The sequence below is a fragment of the Rana temporaria genome, chromosome 1 (assembly GCF_905171775.1).
Source record: "Rana temporaria chromosome 1, aRanTem1.1, whole genome shotgun sequence".
Taxonomy (NCBI): domain Eukaryota; kingdom Metazoa; phylum Chordata; class Amphibia; order Anura; family Ranidae; genus Rana; species Rana temporaria.
In genome coordinates this window covers 560,409,794-560,428,555 of record NC_053489.1, presented here as the reverse complement: position 1 = coordinate 560,428,555, position 18,762 = coordinate 560,409,794, and the positions used below count along the sequence as shown (strand labels likewise).

At 42.6% G+C, this 18,762-nt stretch overlaps 1 protein-coding gene across 5 annotated transcripts in view; it reads right to left on the bottom strand.

Moving 5' to 3' along the window:
• Positions 1 to 18,762, bottom strand: part of STOX2 (storkhead box 2) — a 280,620-nt gene that overhangs the window by 22,411 nt on the left and 239,447 nt on the right. For 4 of the 5 annotated variants that reach the window (XM_040333977.1, XM_040333980.1, XM_040333981.1 and 1 more), the window contains exon 3: positions 3,267 to 5,532. In XM_040333977.1, coding sequence (XP_040189911.1) covers positions 3,267 to 5,532 — 2,266 coding nt within the window. Of the gene's footprint in view, positions 1 to 1,490; positions 1,638 to 3,266; positions 5,533 to 18,762 lie in introns of those variants that run through there. The other variant, XM_040333978.1, reaches the window with a different exon arrangement.

Here is an 18,762-nt window from a genome sequence, read left to right as displayed (position 1 = left end):
TTTGGCAGGGCATCATTGAGGAACAGTTCATTCCAGACTATGGGCCACGTTCCTGTGCAATTTCTACGTGACTCAGTGTGGTGCAAAATCATAACTGGATCACACCAAAGGTAGTGCATGCATTACTTTTTCAAAAACACACTGCACCGGATCGCATGGTACTGTGGTATTGTGCGATCCAATGCAGACGAAGTTTGCAATCTGCGTTTGTGGTGGCGTTAGGATTATATTGACACCCACAGCACATCACATACCCAGTGTGTTTTGAACCAGGTGTGGGAAACGCACACAGAAAGCAGCACGTTCCGGTGTGAATGAGGCCTGAGAATTATTTCAGGGGATACTCTGTGGTCAGAAGGTCAGTTGCCAGATCTTCTCACTGGAGATCACCTCCACCCATATCTCCATGGAATCGTCATTTACTTCTGTATTCTCTAAAAAGTATAATAAATAAAAATATAATAAACTGGAGAGTTTATTGCGATTGAAGATTGGTGAAACAGAGAACTCCACTATATACAAGATTCATAACACTACATGCCTGTTTTAGGTGAACTGGCTCTTTAAAGTAGAACTAAATAATCCCCCCCCCCCCCCCATTTTGGATAGAAAAAAGGATTTTGCTGTGTTCCATTGATTCTTATTCACTTCCTGTCCCATATCCAAAACAGGAAGAAGGAATCCCTCCAAAGTGAGGGATTCCCTCGCTGTCACCAGAACTAGTGTCCCTATTGCGAAATTTCACCTTAATGCCGCGTACACACGGTCGTTTTTTGGCATGAAAAAAAAACAACGTTTTTCAGCATGTCCAAAAAACTATGTTTTTCCAACTTCATCATTAAAAACGATGTTGCCCACACACCATCGTTTTTGAAAAATGATGAATAAAGCGCGGTGACGTACGACGGCACTCTGAAGGGGAAGTTCTATTCGCCTTTGGGCTGCTTTTAGCTGATTCCGTGTTAGTAAAAGACGATTCGCGCTTTTTTGTCTGTTACAGCGTGATGAATGTGCTTACTCCATTATGAATGGTAGTTTTACCAGAACGAGCTCTCCCGTCTTATAACTTGCTTCTGGGCATGCACGGGTTTAAAACGTAGTTTTAGCCCACACACGATCATTTTTTACAACCCGAAAATCAACATTTAAAAAAAACGACGTTAAAAAATGCAGCATGTTCGAAAAAATAATTTGTCGTTTTTCAGAAGCCGAAAAACGATGCAAAGCCCACACGATCATTTTAAATGACGTTAACAATGTCGTTTTTTTTCATGACGAAAAAGGACCGTGTGTAAGCGGCATTATTCCCGTTCTGGTGGCAGCCCAAAATATTAACTTCCCCCCTCTGTGATAACAGTAAATAGAAAAAATAGAGAGGTTAAATCTTCCTACCAGACAGCAATAAAATCCTGACAGGTGTTCCAATCCCTTCCAACCCTATCCAAAAAATTAAAACACGCTTTGCCTTTAATTAAAACTTGAAATGAATACAAGCTTAACAAAAAAGCATTTATTATATTGCAAAATATCAATTCTTAGATCTGATGGCTCCTTTATTTTTTATTGGCTTTCTTTCCTTTATTTTCATCCAGTGATCCAGCCAGTAAGTCTGGTGATTTTCAACAGTAAAAGTTCTCCTGCAAATGTAGCAGGTAAGAGTGTTAAATCAAACCATTTACCACTGACTTACAATGGTCAGCATTTATGTAAAAACTTTACCCAACAGAAAAAAAAACACAACTGAGCTGGAGTTTGCATTAATTTTTAAACAAATCTACTAGGGGTGGGGGCACTATTAATACAGGAGGTGTGTTACTGGCCAGATCATCAGGCGTAAACAGAAAAAAATGCCTAAATGCAACCACCACAACCAAAGATTGGTAAGCTGCAATATATAATATTTTTGGTAAATGCCTTCTTTTCAGCAAGGTACACCGCATTTGTAGGCTGAGCATGTCTGCGAGCACAGTGCATTAAACCATGAGCTAGAGACCGTGCTATGTCTCTTGAATCACCAGAAAAGTAATAGGGATTTCCCCTGATTTTATACCCGCCTGGGGAAAAGGAAGTTCTTGAATAGGACACAGGTGGCAAAAAACAAACAAACAAAAAAAAAAATGTCAATGGTTTTAAACGTTCTTTGCTCTATCCAAAATCATGGAAAAAAAAAAAGTATAGGCTTGTGATATACATTAAAGTGTTACTAAATCCACATCTTACAAAACGATAAAAAAATGGTGTATTACAAAAAAAAAAATGGTTGATCCTGCTGCCCTCCCATCTCCCACTTCTTTCCAAGTTCCCAATTCAGGATTTTGCAGAGCAGTGTAGGCAGCTCTGTACATGCTCAGTTTTCAGTAAGTTTCTATGCTGAGCGTGTCCTCCCTATCACATTTGAGCAGCCCATGTGACTATACAGTCACACATGTGGGTGTATACACAGTGGTAAATGACAGCCCACTCCCTCCCTCAGCGCCCGCTAATCAGCTAAACACAATGGGGCCGGGACATTACATGTAGATGTCTGGAGGCTTCATCTTCCTCTTATTCTAAAACACAGACTGGAGGGGCGCGACACAGCCTTTGACTGGCAGAAATCTGCCCACACCATGTTAGTGCCAAAAAATAAAGATTTGATTTCAAATATAAATATTTGTATGACAATTTAAAACAGTTTATTGATATGATGTATTTTTACTCTGTATTCCAAAGGCTGTTTTTTTATTTTGAACATGTGACCAGCAGCAGAGGAGTAGGAGCTCCTCCTTATGTTTCCCTGCAGACAGGCTGGGAAGGAGCTGGGTCATGTGACAGTTGTATATTGATTAGGAAAAAGGTACTTAGATTTTTTTATTAAAATAATTACAGTGCCATACAAAAACAGAAGGGCCAATGTAAATTAAACAGTGTGTGTTTAGTATCACTTTAGGTATAAATCATCAATATTTGAACCTGAAATTTCTTCAATTGAACAAATTATGTAAACCAATATCAAGATGCTATTATAATAATAATAATACTAAAAATAAAAAAACGCTGCAGGATGTTAAAGTTTTAAACACTGATACAAGAAAGAACGCGGCATTTCAGTTAACCTAGGTCTCGTCTTTAGACAGTAAATATTGATATTCTTTCTGTAACAAAATCTTGGTTTGGGCCAAAAATAGGACAACTTGAACAAAACCTATATCTGTGCCCAACCTGATTATTGATCCATGTAACAAAGGGAAATATTCCATAATAAATAAACAGAGGCTACTTCTTACCGTGGGGAATTAAATCCACTGTCTACAGTGATGCTACTACTGTCCATGCTGTCCAAACGAGCCGAATGTGTGGCTCGCTGGCTACCGCTGCTGTCAGTTTCCTTTGGATTTAGAAGTGTGAGGTTTTTCTCGAACTTCCTTTGTAAATCCCTTTCCTTCTCCCGCTGTAGCAGCCACTGCATTGTCCCCACATCGTCTCTGTTGTTTTTTTCTTCTTCTGTGGTCTTTTGTGTACCTTCCTCTGACTCGTCATCTTCCGAGACATTGTAATAATCAAAGGAGGCTTCTTGATTTCCTGCTGGCTCCTGTGGCCTAGGTGAGACAGCAAGGTTTGGGGTAACTGAGGTGGTATTAGGTTGCTCAAAGTTCTCAATGCTTGCTGGCAGTGTTTCAGGAGAAGTTTTTTGGTGTGTTTTCAGCAAATTCACACCCGATTTATGAAAACTGTTCACAGATAGGCTATTGTGCAAAGGTTTGAATAGAGTATCTTTACTGAATATTTCTTTCCTTTTATCAAGGCTGCTCGATTCTGCATTGTGATGTGGCACCAATCGCCCATTTGCAATCACTTCTGGGGTCTGACCAGAAGCAGCAACTGATAGACCACTAACAGTACCTTTTGGTGAGTCTTCTTTGTATTCACCTTGCTCTCTGGCTATGTGTTGCTGTGGCTTCTCAGCTGGAGAAAGTCTTTTCAAGCCTTCTGCAAGACTTGATATATCAATGTCCTCTTTATTTTTACCTAAAGGGGATGGAGCAGTGAGAATTGTTTCACTAGATGTATTACACTGAAAATAGTCATCCGCTGTTTTTTTGGAACAAGAATTAAGTTCACTGTAGGAGGATAAAGTCTCTGGAAGTTTGCCTTGTTCCAACAGGCTACATGATTTAGGGGTATCTGCACCACCACTAGCGAGTTCAGGACCACATGCATCTTTGTAAGTTAGAGTCCTTTGATGACTCAAGCTACTGTGAGATGGTCTTAAAGTGCCATCATCTATAAAAGACTGGCTTGGTGTTTTATCATCAAGACTCAGGCCTTCACCCAGGTCATCCGGCGTCCCTAAAGAAGCACCACTTAAAGGTCCCTTTGAGTTGTCCATTGACCTAGACCTTTCCTTGGCTTTATTTGACCTTTCATTTCTTGACCTTCTATCCTGTGTATGGCTGTGGCTTCGATGGACCTTGGAATGGGAACTCCCCCTTGAGGGTTCAGGAAAAGGCATTTCAGTTCTCCTTTTGGCCAGTTCACCAGACACATCCCATTCTGGTGTAACAGGAAAATGAGATTCAATCATGTTTGGATTGCTGAGCACCACAAAATTTTCTCCTCCCTTACGCTCCATTATGAAACAACCTTCCCTTGGTGAACGATTCCGAGGATGATAGAACTCATACTCTCTCTCTCCATGTAAGTCTAAGCGGGAACCTTCAGAAGGGTCACCTTTGGAAGCCCTATTCTTACTGTGTGACCGAGATTTTCCATGAGTTTTTCTGTGAGTCCTGCTTCGCCTACTTCTACCACTATGGTGAGCTGATGAACCAGCTTTGCTCCTCTGAGATTTTTCTTCTTCAAGTTTTTTCATTAGTGCAGTATGTCGTACGACATTTTCCACTGTCAAGTCAGGGTTTATTCGCCTAATGATTTCCATCTCTACTTCACGGGGTATGGTATTTGGGGTGTCATCATCTCGAAGGGGCCATTCCTCCGGAGGAAATTGGGCTGAAAAATTAGCCAGTTGTTTTGCCTTGTCTTTTTTAAAACTTAGCCTAAATAATTTCAGACCAAATTTTTTAGATGGCTTATCCCCATCTTTAGGTTTTGAAAGGGTTTCTGTTTTATATGAATAATTTATGGTACTTTTGCTTTTCTCTGTAGGGGGTATCTGGCACAATGAGGGGGGGCAATAGGAGTCTTTACAGTCTTTTGCAGATTTCCTTTGTAAGGTAGATGCATGGATGCTATGCATATCTTCTCTGCAGCAATGACAAGAGTCGCAGTGGTTTTTGGAGAGAGTTCTGTCCCTGACACACCCTGAAGGAGATGGCGTAATAGTTCCTGGTTGTGGAGAGGTACACTGAGACCGGTCAGGTATCCTCTCATCCAAGTGGTACCATTTACTGTTAGTTCTTATAAGGGATGGGGTTATGAAATAAGTCTGTGGGGTTACTATAAAGTATCCATCAGGGGTTGGGTAGATTTTCCTTTCTCGGACAAGCATGTTAAGTGTATGTCGCAGGATCTCCGAGCTTGGGGTTGGTACACCTGGATAAAAAACATAAAAAAAAAAATAAAAAAATTAGTAACTAGATAGAAAACATTTAATTTACTTCACAGTGTACCTCATGTACGCTTAAAGTGTCAGTGGTAAGATCTGCCAACATAGTCCTACAGTTACCAATAAAATTCAAATGATTCCTACAAAATTGAACTTTTTTTTATTCCGATTGGTGGCTTTGGAACAATGGCATCTCTAAACACTGACATCTTAACTGATCAAGCCCAATGTGGTTAAAATAAAGCATACAGTAATTAGCAATTGCAGAAATTAACATTGTATGACCACTGATAAATATAGCCCTCACACCAGCACGCTAAAGAGGATTACAGATATGTAACCAGTACCACACTAAGGACTAACAGCGGATGGAGCTTATATTTAAAACTTTGGCTGCCTAATATTGGGGCAGCTCACACAGTTGATGTGCTTTTGAGAACTATAACTCCATTACTGAACAGCTTTCCCGTGCAAAGAAAGAACAGGAAGATACTGAAATTAGTATGACCACATCGCAAATAGCATGAAAACATCATACCTGACTATTATTATGCTATTGCTGTTCTGGGGAACCAGGCAGTCACATAGCCAGAAGGCCATTTTAGATGTTTTCACCATGTGTGTAGCAAAATGAACCTAGGTTCAATGCACAATACGAACCCTGTAGTCCATGACCTACGTTTAAGAGTATGAAAATGTATACAATTTAAAAGGTACACCAAGATGATTTGTCTTGACAAGTTAAGAAGGGGCAACAAATATTCCTGAGTCAAGGGCATGGCACTGGTAGCTACACCTCGGGCCCCCACAAAGCAGGATAACATTTTGAAATGGTTGACCAAATTTCTCATTGTGATTATAAAGATAAATCTGACATCCTGACTGTAATGTGAAGAAAATTCTTATAGTCACACTAACTAATCAAAGTGTAAGACCTTAAGGCCTCATGCACACTGGGCGTTAAAACGCAGTTTCTGGAGGTATCTTTATTTTCTACCTCTTATTGTTTGCCTATGTGTTCATGCACACATAGACGTTTATCGGAGTTTAGAGGCGAAGAAAAAGCCCCACTGACAGCGCAACTAGGAGCACCAGAGTTTTGGCAGAAAAAGCGCCTGACATGCCTAAAATGTGTGTAAACATGCTTAAGAGTGTCAAGCGCTTAGACATCTCAGCCCCCCTAATACTTGCCTGCACCGGATTTTGAGCCAGTGCTGAGCACAAGAGCAGGACCGCTCTCCTTTCTCCCCCTCTTCACAGGGAAGCATCATAGCAGTGGCTCCTGCTGCCGTCAATCAAATCCTATGACGAGGGAATGAGGGACTGAGTGAAGCCCTGCTGTCTATGGATGCAGTCAGCGGGGCTTGGGAGCGAGCCAGCACAAGTACCCTCTTCCCAGCAACCGGCTGGGGGGGGGGGGGGATACTCGGCAGGAGGAGCCAGGAGTGCTGGAGGATCGGAGCTGCTCTGTGCAAAACAACAGAGCAAATAGGACATGCTTGTTTAAAAAAGAAAATAAAGGTTTAAAATCACTGGCCAATGAAATAAATAAACGCCCAAGTGCTTGACATGCTTAAATGCAGCTAAATGCGGCTTTTCTCCTGCCAGGAGAAATTAGTCTAGAGCAAATACTCATGAATCCTTATAGCCCGTACACACGATCCGAATATCGGACGAAACTATTGTCCGAGGAAGAATCGTACGATTTTCAGATCGTGTGCAATTACTTTCGAGACCCGATCACGACAGTTCATCCGATATTATTCGGACAAGCACGAAAACTTTCCTCGTACGATACCAGAATGTACGACTTTCGTTTAGTCAGTATAGTTCTTGTCTGAAAATACAATACAATTCAAATACATTACAACACATGACATCACTTCCAATTTTCGTGACTTTAGTAACCTATTCAATTTCTACTTAGACTATTAAGCGAAAAGTTGTACGATTTGTCGTACGATATTTGGATCGTGTGCAAGGGCCATTAGGAACTTCATACTGTAAAATTCAAACAACCAAAAACGTCAAAGGTGTAAATTGAAAAGGTACTGCTGTAAAGGGTTCTCAAAGGCATATTGTGGACAACATGTAGGCTGATTTCCTAAACTTTACAATCCATTTTTTGCATTTTTCTAAACATATTCATCGAGTGTTAGGAATCCCTAATATTAGAGATTCTGTTCTTCAAAATAGTGGATGACAGGAGTAATACTGTTAGTTAGGATTATGTAGTCCTTTAATAATTCAAAAGCAAAAGCTGTCTGGACACTGAATCATCAGACATGTACGTTTTCTGCATCTCAAGAGAGTCTGTTGCGCCCTTACACTGAGCCCGTAGACAGAAGATTAGGTTTTGTTTGTTGCTCACAAGGAATGCTGACCCAAGATGAACCTCATTAATAGAAGAGGCATTTCCTACCTACTACATAACTACAGCTAGGGGAGGAAGAAACTAAATATATTCCAATGCAAGTTCAATTAAAAGGTCACAATACACATGGCTTGCAAGTGTCTGAAAAACGGACACAATTTTATAGTCAAATATAAAGCAATCATGCTCAACACTAACATTATTTCACGCTAGTACACTAAAATGTAGTTGCTTGTTGAAGGCATGCACCTTTACATTTTATTCCCCTTCTTTCAGCACATAGAAATGCACTAAAAAATTCATGGGCAATAACGTGCATTTGCATGCATTTTTGTGTTGCCACGTGTTACAGTGTGAACGATGGACATAGAAAACAAAGGCTTTCTATGTGCTCTTGCAGTAACCTGCATTTACCCAGCAAAACCCAGCCAGATACAAGTCCAAAGGAGAACGAAGATTTGCGGTCCAAGGACCCAGACTATGGAACGCTCTACCAACCAACATCCGATTGGAGGTAGACCACCTGGCCTTCAGGAGAAAGATCAAGACCCATCTCTTCTGAGCCCAGGGAATGGATACCAAGCGCTCAGAGGCGATTCAGTTCGCATGTGTTGCGCTATATAAGTTTCTCACTCACTCAAAACGCAAGTTGCTTGGTGTGAAAGAACCTTTCTTAAATCACTTAGCATATATTCAGTGCTGACACCATGGCAATACCTGATCATTTCCAACCAGTGGGATGAAAACAAGTTACAGCTTAAAGAGTAATGCCGCGTACACATGATCGGAAATTCCCTCAAGAAAAGTCCAATGTGAGCTTTTGGTTGGAATTTTTCCGACGGAAAAAGTTCTCATCGGAAAATCCGCTCGTCTGTATGCAATTCTGACGCGCAAAAAAACATGCATGCTCAAAATCAAGCAGAAGAGCCGAACTGCCTATTGAACTTCATTGATCTCGGCTCGTCGTATGTCTTGTACACGTCACTGCGTTTTTGACGGTCGGAATTTCTGACAAGATTTGTGTGACTGTGTGTATGCAACACAAGTTTGAGCGAACATTTCGATTGTGTGTATGAGGCATAAGGGTGGGTTTGAACCTGTCAGATCTTTTTTCACCATATGTCCTATTTAAGAGATCTCCCTGTCCCATACCCAAACAGGAAGTGAGAGGAAATCCTGCAAATTCATTTATTTCCTTGGGACCCATCCCCCCCTCAGGTCACCAGAACTAGTGTCCATCTGAATATTTTCCCTCTACTACTTTTCTGTAGACAACCCAAAATAATGGATTTTCTTATACAATCACTTTCAATGCTAATGGTAAGCTGGACAACTAGAGAGGGTGAATCTCCCTAACGGGGGCACAGACAGAAATAAAAACTGACAGGCGTTCTAATCTCTCACCCAACTTTTTAAAAACTAAAATAGATTTTAGTTATACTTTAATAGGGGGTACATAACTAACCAAATGGAACCCTGCCACAAAGTGTAAAAAAAAAATGTTTCACCTACTTATTAAATATTTAAACAGTCCCTATAAAATATTGCAAAGGGAAAAATAAGGAATATTGGCCACTTTTTTTTTTAAAGAACCATGTTACAGAATAAAAGACCTTCTTTAGATGAGGAATACTTTGGGGGTTATTTACTAAAGGCAAATCCACTTTGCACTACAAGTGCAAACTACAAGTGCAAAGTGCACTTGAAATTGCACTTGGAAGAAAACAAAAAAACAGCATTTTAGCTTGCCCATGATTGGATGATAAAATCAGCAGAGCTTCCCCTCATTTCAGATCTACCCCTCAGATTTACAGCGACTGCACTTCCAAGTGCACCTTCAGTGCAATTTCAAGTGCAGTTTGAACTTGTAGTGCAAAGTGGATTTGCCTTTCGTAAATAGGTACTGTACACAGGTACAGCGAGGGAAAAGGTATTCGATCCCCTGCTGTTTTTGTACGTTTGCCCAATGACAAAGAAATAATCAGTCTATAATTTTATTGGTCGGTTTATTTTAAAAGTGAGAAACAGAACAAAAACAATGATCGAGAAAAACACATTTCAAAAAATTGATTTTCATTTGATCCCCTATCAACCAGTAAGATTTCCCGCTTCCAGGTGTCTTCTATGCAGGTAACAAGCTGAGATTAGGAGCACTCTCTTAAAGAGAAGAAACCCAACCTGGACCCCAAGGACCCACTCCACCGTCGTCCAATAACAGGCCTAAATGTACTCTCAAAAGGTAATGGAAAAAGTAGTGGTACAACAGCTGCAACAACATTTAGATACCCACAACCTACTTGATCCATTTCAAATCGGGATTCCGGCCTGGACACGGGACAGAAACCGCATTGCTCAAAATATGGGACGACGCTCTCGAGGCCGCAGACGAAGGAGAATCTTGTCTTCTGGTTCTGTTGGACCTAAGCGCAGCCTTCGACACTGTAGACCACAAGCTTTTATTGACTCGGCTAGCAGAAGTAGCCAAAGTCGCAGAAGGTGATTTATCTTGGTTCTCCTCTTTTTTGTAAAACCGATCGCAAACAGTGAAGTTAGGACCTTTCACTTCTGAGAAACGCACATTATCGTGCGGAGTCCCTCAAGGATCCCCCCTGTCGCCGGTGTTATTCAACATCTATCTTCGCCCTCTTTTTGAGATTATTAGCAGTCAAAAACTGCTCTACCACTCATATGCAGACGACACGCAACTATATTTCCGCATTTGCAATAAAAAGGATCATCACCTCAATCTATAGACATGCCTCTCTTTGATAGAGGACTGGATGACAAAGAGTTATCTTAAACTCAACGGAGCAAAAACAGAACTTCTCCTGTTTCACGCCAAGCATATGAATCAACCTGCAACAACTTGGACCCCCCCGCCCATTCTGGGCAAAATCATCACCCCTAGCGCCAAAGTCAAAAGTCTTGGGGTCATCTTCGACTCCTACATGACAATGGATGCACAAATAGGGTCAGTAGTCAGCATCTGCTGTGCCTACTACGCAGACTTACTCCTTTTATTCCCAAGGAAGACATAGCGGTCGTGGTGTGAGCTATTGTAAACTCTAGATTGGACTACGCAAATGCCCTTTACCTCGGACTCCCCAAGTACCAAACCGCTCGTCTACAAGTCGTTCAAAATACGGCCGCTAGACTTGTGACTGGGAAAAAACCTTGGGAATCAATCTCACCTTCACTGAGAACCCTTCACTGGTTACCAGTAAAAGACAGAATCACTTTTAAAGCACTCTGTCTAATGCATAGATGCATCAATGGGAATGCTCCCCATTATCTATGCGAAAAAATAAAAGCTCATAATCCCAATCGCGTTCTGCGATCCACCAATCAAAATCTCCTCCAGATACCAAAAGCCAACTACAAGTCCAAAGGAGAAAGGAGATTTGCGGTCCAAGGGCCTAGACTATGGAATGCTTTACCAACCAGCATTCGGTTGTAGGAGAACCACCTAGCCTTCAGGAGAAAGATCAAGACTCATCTTGTTTGATACCAAAGGAGACAGGAACAACAAGCGCCCAGAGGCGATTAAGTTTGCATGTGCTGCGCTATATAAGTTTTCATTCATTCATCTGTGCCCAGTCTTGCCACACAGAGTAGATCCAGCTCTGAGCAATCCTCTTTTATTGATCAGTGAAAATTAACAGACTTCCAGATAAAAACCTGTCTAAATAAAAAGTCCTTTCCATCCCTTTGCTTCGAGTGACATACATTACCTCTCACAATGAACTGTGGATCACCCCCATATTATGATAAACATCCAGGAATGTGCATGTGTCCAAGCTAGTGCACGAGATATGTAAAAACCCTGTCACTCGAAGCAAGGGGACGGAAAGGACTTTTTATTTAGACAGGTTTTTATCTGGAAGTCTGTTAATTTTCACTGAACAATTAAAGAGGATTGCTCAGAGCTGGATTAACTATGTGTGGCAAGACTGGGCACAGATGATAGGAAATCTTATTCTCTACATTGTGACATCAAAAAAATAAATAAAACAAATTGGGTTTACACCTATGCATTTTTTGTGCTTTTTGCAGATTTGCACTACAGTCCATTAAACATGATTTCCTACGGAACACGTTCTGTAGTGCAACCCTGCAAAAAGCACAAAAAATGCATAGGTGTGAATCCAGCCTAAAGAGGTGGAGATCCACCTGAACAACATGGGAGACATCAAAGATCACTGAGCACGGTGTCGCCTCCTCACACCTGATTCAAACCTCCAATTGCTGTACTACTGCGTCGCAAACGTGTGCATTGCACGGCAATCATGGGCTTAAATCAGGTGGTGAGAGGGCAACATATCGCTCCCTCACCACCTATCAACACACACTGGGATTGCTTTTCAGAGAAGCAGCACTGAATAAGCCCTTAGTTGCAGCAGCACCTTGGGGCTTATTCACACGTAAAGTTGGGGGTGGTAAAACAGCAGGATATAATAGAAGTCTATGGCTAAGCGCAGCAAACCTGCAGGAAAGCTGCAGGTACACGGCACTGCACCTGCGGCGTGGTTAAACCACAGCACATCAGTGTGAAAGCAGCCCTATACCATTATGCCCAGTGCATTGCTTCACACTGACCTGAAGATATTTTCTTTCCTGCTGCTGGCACCACTCTGGAGACCGCTAGCCAGATAAGAGGTGGGGTGCAGTTGGTATCACTCCGCATGGAGGAGCCATTGGCTTATGCGGCTCTTGCTCCTTACTACAACTCTAACTTTACAAGTGGCCCCTCTGCATTGCACTCTGATGCTTTGGAATGGCATGTCAGCAAGCCCAAACCGAGATCTACCAGTCGCCTGTCCGCGATCTACAGCTTTATGACCCCTGATTTAAGGTTATCTTTATTCCTGATCTATACTTGTCAGAACACAAATATCACACTTGCATCTGGGGCTATTCTTCAAGTGGGGCTTTTCTATAAGTGGAAGCACTTCGGCCTCAGCACTTGTCTGAAGATTCTTCTCTCTCTTCACAGGTATGTGTTTGCAGCTGACTGACATCCACCCAGAATTGAATCATTGCTGTCTGCATTGCTTATGTCCATTTGATAATACTGGCATGTTATCTTTGCTTAACCCTCTGTAGCCCTGTCCACCTTACAATGTTTTATTATCTTCCTTGGCTTACCCAAATCATGGGCCATTCATTTTATTGTCCTCTTGCTGTTCTGTTTCTGAACTAAGAATTCTGCCCTGTTGAACAGCATACCTTATTGCCTCCTGATTAGTTAATTGAAAGCACCCACCCCCTATATCCAGCAGTATAAATGTAAGCTTCCTTTTGGGGGGAAGCATATGCAGTGGGCTCCTTGCATCTGGGGCTATTCTTCAAGTGGGGCTTTTCTATAAGTGGAAGCACTTCGGCCTCAGCACTTCAGCGATTGCACAAAGCAAAACAAATCTTTAGTTTGCTGTTCATGATACAGGTATAATTTTTTTTTTTTTTTTGGTGGAATTCACATTCCTCCCCTTCGAAAATGCACTCTCTACCACTCCTTCTGACAGTTGGGTTTTCTATCCTCAAACTTTCTTCCAGTCACCCCTCTGGTCCACCCTACACCCTCTATATATCACCCTCACTTCTGTCCTCTCCTTATTACTGCACTCACCAACTCATGCTAATTCTAAAGTCAAACGCCCAATGCTCCAAATCACTGGGGCAGGTCCACTCATATAAATCGCATTCCCACATTACCTCCCTCACCCTCCTGCTTCTCCTATCCTCTGGTGATATCTCCCCAAACCCTGGGCCTCCTTCATCAAACCGTGCTCAACGCACACATTACCCTACACGCTCTGGGTGCAGTCGCAATGCACACAATCTGGTTCCCATTTCTCTTCTTCCCATGACCAGACTCCCTTTCTCCTGCGCCATTCTGAATGCTCGCTCCATCTGTAACAAACTCACGTCCCTCCACGATCTCTTTATCGCAAACTCATTTAATCTACTCGCCATTACTGAAACCTGGCTCCACGAATCCGACACTGCGTCTTCTGCTGCTCTATCCCACGGTGGTCTTCTTTGGACTCACTCCCCCAGACTCAGTGGACGCAAAGGAGGGGGTGTTGGAATCCTTTTAGCCCCACATAGCACCTTTCAGGTACTTCACCCACCTCCCTCTCTGTCACTCTCCTCATTTGAGGCGCATTGCGTTCGTCTCTTCTCCCCAGTTTCTCTAAGGATAGCTGTGATCTACCGCCCCCCCGGTCCAGTATCCTCCTTTCTTGATGACTTCTCTGCCTGGCTACCCTACTTTCTCTCTTCTGAAATCCCCACAATCATTCTTGGCGACTTCAACATTCCTACAAATGCCAACACTCCTGCAACTTCCAAACTTCTCAGTCTAACCTCCTCTTTTGACCTGAAGCAATGGATACATGCTCCTACTCACTCTGAAGGCAATACCCTTGACCTTGTCTTTTCCCACCTATGCACTCCATGCAACCTCTCCATCGATCCTTACCCCCTCTCTGATCACCACCTTATTAATTTCACGCTCTCCCTCTCCTCCGTCTCCTCTCCCTCCAAATACCTAACAGTCACTCGTAGAAACCTTCAGCATATCAACCCTTCTCTTCTACACTCTGCAACTGACCACCTCTATGACAAAATTGCACCCCTGTCCTGCACTGACCTAGCTACTTCTGTCTACAACACTTCACTTCTAGCATCACTGGACAGACTGGCCCCCCTCACCACACGCAGAATAAGGCCCCGCCCCCTTCAACCCTGGCAAACTGATGATACTAGAAGTCTGAAAAAACACAACCGTGCTCTCGAGCGCCAGTGGCGCAAGACTAAGTCCCAGGAAGACTTCGTCCAGTATAAATCTGCCCTCCAAAAATACAATTCCAGCCTCCTCGCTGCCAAACAGACCTACTTCATCACCCTCATTAAAAACTTATCATCCCATCCCCGTCAACTCTTCTCTACCTTCAACTCCCTCCTTCGTCCTCCATTGCCTCCACCCACTAACTCAATCAACGCCCAGGAGATTGCCAATCACTTCAAACAGAAGATTGATACAATTCGCAAGGAGATCTCTACTGTTCAGACATCCTCCACACCTCACACCTCATGCACACAGGTACAGTCACTACTTCCCTCGTTCAACCCCACCACTACAGAGGAGGTCGCTAAATTACTAACTAATGTCCATCTTACCACCTGCGCTCTAGATCCTGTTCCCTCACAAATGCTACGTTCACCCTCTTGCTCTATTCTACACTCTCTTACCCACATCTTCAATCTCTCCCTCTCTTCTGGCATCTTCCCTAACTCTTTGAAACATGCACTAGTCAGCCCCATACTTAAAAAGCCCTCACTGGACCCATCCAATCTAGACAACCTACGCCCCATCTCCTTGCTCCCCTTTTTATCCAAACTCCTTGAACGTCTAGTCTACAACCAACTGAGCATACACCTTGCTGACAATAACCTTCTTGATCCCCTTCAGTCTGGATTTCGTCCACAACATTCCACTGAAACTGCTCTCCTAAAACTAACAAACGATATACTAACGGCCAAAACTAAAGGACACTATTCTGTGCTCCTACTCCTGGACCTCTCTGCCGCCTTCGACACGGTTGACCACCCACTCCTCCTCAAAAAACTCCACACCTTTGGTCTCTGTGACTTTACTCTTCGCTGGTTCTCTACCTACTTATCCAACCGCACCTTCAGCGTTACTTACAACTCTACTTCCTCCTCTCCTCTACCATTCTCTGTTGGGGTCCCCCAAGGTTCTGTTCTTGGACCCCTCCTATTTTCAATCTACACCTCCTCCCTGGGTCAGCTGATAGCCTCCCACGGCTTCCAATACCATCTTTACGCTGATGACACTCAAATCTATTTCTCCGCCCCTCAACTCACTCCTTCATTTTCCTCACGTATCACTAATTTACTATCAGATATATCACTTTGGATGTCACGTCACTTCCTCAAACTCAACCTATCCAAAACCGAACTTATCATTTTTCCTCCCCCACGTGCCTCTTCCCCTGATCTTTCTGTCAAAATTGATGGCACAACTATCAGCCCATCCCCACATGTCAAGGTCCTAGGAGTAGTCCTGGACTCTGAACTGTCCTTTAAGCCTCATGTTCAATCACTGTCCAAATCTTGCCGCCTCAACCTCCGCAACATCTCCAAAATACGCCCCTTTCTAACCAATGACGCCACAAAGCTCTTAATTCACTCCCTGGTCATCTCTCGCCTTGATTACTGCAATTCCCTTCTCATTGGCTTACCGCTGCATACTCTAACCCCCCTTCAATCCATCATGAATGCTGCAGCCAGACTTATCCACCTTACCAACCGCTCTGTCTCTGCTACTCCTCTATGTCAATCCCTCCACTGGCTTCCGCTTGCCCAACGAATTAAATTCAAAATACTAACTATGACCTTCAAAGCCATCCACAATTCTGCCCCCTGCTACATCACTGACCTAGTCTCCAAATACCAACCTAATCGCTCTCTTCGTTCTTCTCAAGACCTCCTGCTCTCTAGCTCTCTCATCACCTCCTCCCATGCTCGTCTACAGGACTTTTCCAGAGCCTCTCCAAGCCTATGGAACTCCTTACCCTAAACTATCCGTCTATCTCCTTCTCTTTTAGCTTTTCGAGGATCCCTGAAAACCCTCCTCTTCAGAGAAGCCTATCCTACCCACACCTAACAACTGTATTTTAACTCTGCCCACCTGATCACCCCCCACATCTACTACCCTCTGATCCACTTCACCCTCCCTTCTAGATTGTAAGCTCTAACGAGCAGGGCCCTCTGATCATTCCTGTATTAAATTGTATTGTAACTATAATGTCTTCCCTGATGTTGTAAAGCGCTGCGTAAACTGTTGGCGCTATATAAATCCTGTATAATAATAATAATAATAATCACACTAACCGATATAAGAGTATGGCGGCTCCATCTGCTGGTCAACTGCTGCACTGTTGTAGACCTCATTACTTCAATGTGCCCACTTCAAACACAATATAATCAAGATTTAAAATTCAACGCACTTAATCAAATGCCATTCTTGTTTGCAGCCTATAAGCTTGACCCCAATTTCACTCATAGTACTAGTCATTTGACTACATATGAATGGACGTTCTGAGCACAAGCTAGGAAAGGGAGTATAATATTACTTCATCCAGGTTTATAAACCCATATGAAAGCTGCCATTGGGGGCCCTCCTGAAAATGTAATTTTCCTGATATTCTCTGGATTTAGTACTTTCAGACTTTCCTGGAACAAGCAAGCAAAAAAAACGTCATTGCTGGAGGAGCAAAAAGAAAGGTAAGAGTAGACATCTGCATAGCACACATGTATTATATTCTCTTCTATTGCTCTCATCCTCCAAACCCGACTTCCTGTTAGAGGTTGACTACATTTTCCATGAAACCATTGTAAGTAGGAACTTGACCGCCCTCCTGAGATGGACTATAGGATTTGTAGCGTGCTAAAAACAGTGCACATGGTTGCAACCAACACACAATGTTCATTTTTTTCACTGTGTATATTACAGTGGGAGGGGGGGATGTGTATATTACAGTGGGGGTGGGGGGGGGGGAGATGTGTATATTACAGTGGGGGAGAATTTTTTATTTTGCCGATCCGAAAAATGATCCGATCCGTGACTCCTGATCCGAGGAACGATCCGAACCGTGAGTTTTTTGATCCGTTGCACCCCTAATGCTGCGTGTCCCCCTCCAGGTGTTAAATGTCCCCCTCCATGCTGCGTGTCCCCCTCCATGCTGCTCTCCCCGTCTGGGAGTTACATGTCCTCCTCCACCCCCTCGATCTGTCAGGATGGAGAGCGAAGGTCAGAACCGCTACCTTTTCCAAATGAACAGAGTGAGTGGTAACTGGCTCTGTCCATTCATATAACTGAAACATCGTAACCTGTGTTTACGATGCTTCAGTTTATGAATGGAGAGGGGCCTCCTGTCCATTCATTTTAGCTGAGGCTGCAGAGAAAGGGAGTGGGGAAATCTGTGTCCCTAGTCCCTTTCTCTGTCTCAAAGGAGAGATGTCAGAGGTCTGTTAAGAACCCTGAAATCTCACCAAAGCCGCTCCAACAGGGCTAACAAAAAATAAAAAATAAATAATAATAATTTAAATAAAAAAAACACAATCCACAGCCCCCCCCCCCCCTTAACAAAAAGAAGAAAGTACTGTAAAAAACATAAGAATAGTGAAAAAAAAGAAAGAAAGAAAAAAGGACACATGTGCCACTGTCACGTGACATAAAAAAAAAAAAAAGTATCGGTAATCGGTAAGGCCCTTTTCACACCACAAAATAAATCCGTTTTAATAATCCGTATTAAAATCCGTCAGATAATGTTAAAAAACGGAAGTTATACGTCCTTTATAAAATATCATTAAAGTCTATGGGGATTTTTTTATGTTCCGTAAAGATCCGTAATAGTCCGTTATAACGTACGGACGTTAGTTATACCGGAATATGTGACGGGTCTTGCACTATTTTTTGTCCGTTGCAAGTAACGGATATATTAACGTCCGTTATATTTTAACATTGAAGTCTATGGCGCACGGACGTTAGTAAATGTCTCCGTAAATGTCCGTTATAGTAACGGACGTTAATTTAACCGAGCATGCTCAGTAAAGACTTCTGGAGCTGGACTTCAAGAAAGGGTGAAATGGTTTTTATTAACGGACGTTAGAAAGGAATGATATAACGGATGTATACGGATATATACGGATAAACATTATCCGTTTTCAATAAAGGAAGAATGGTAAAATATTTATCCGTATGTATCCGTTATTAAATCCGTTAATAAACGTCCGTTAATAGGTGTAATACGGA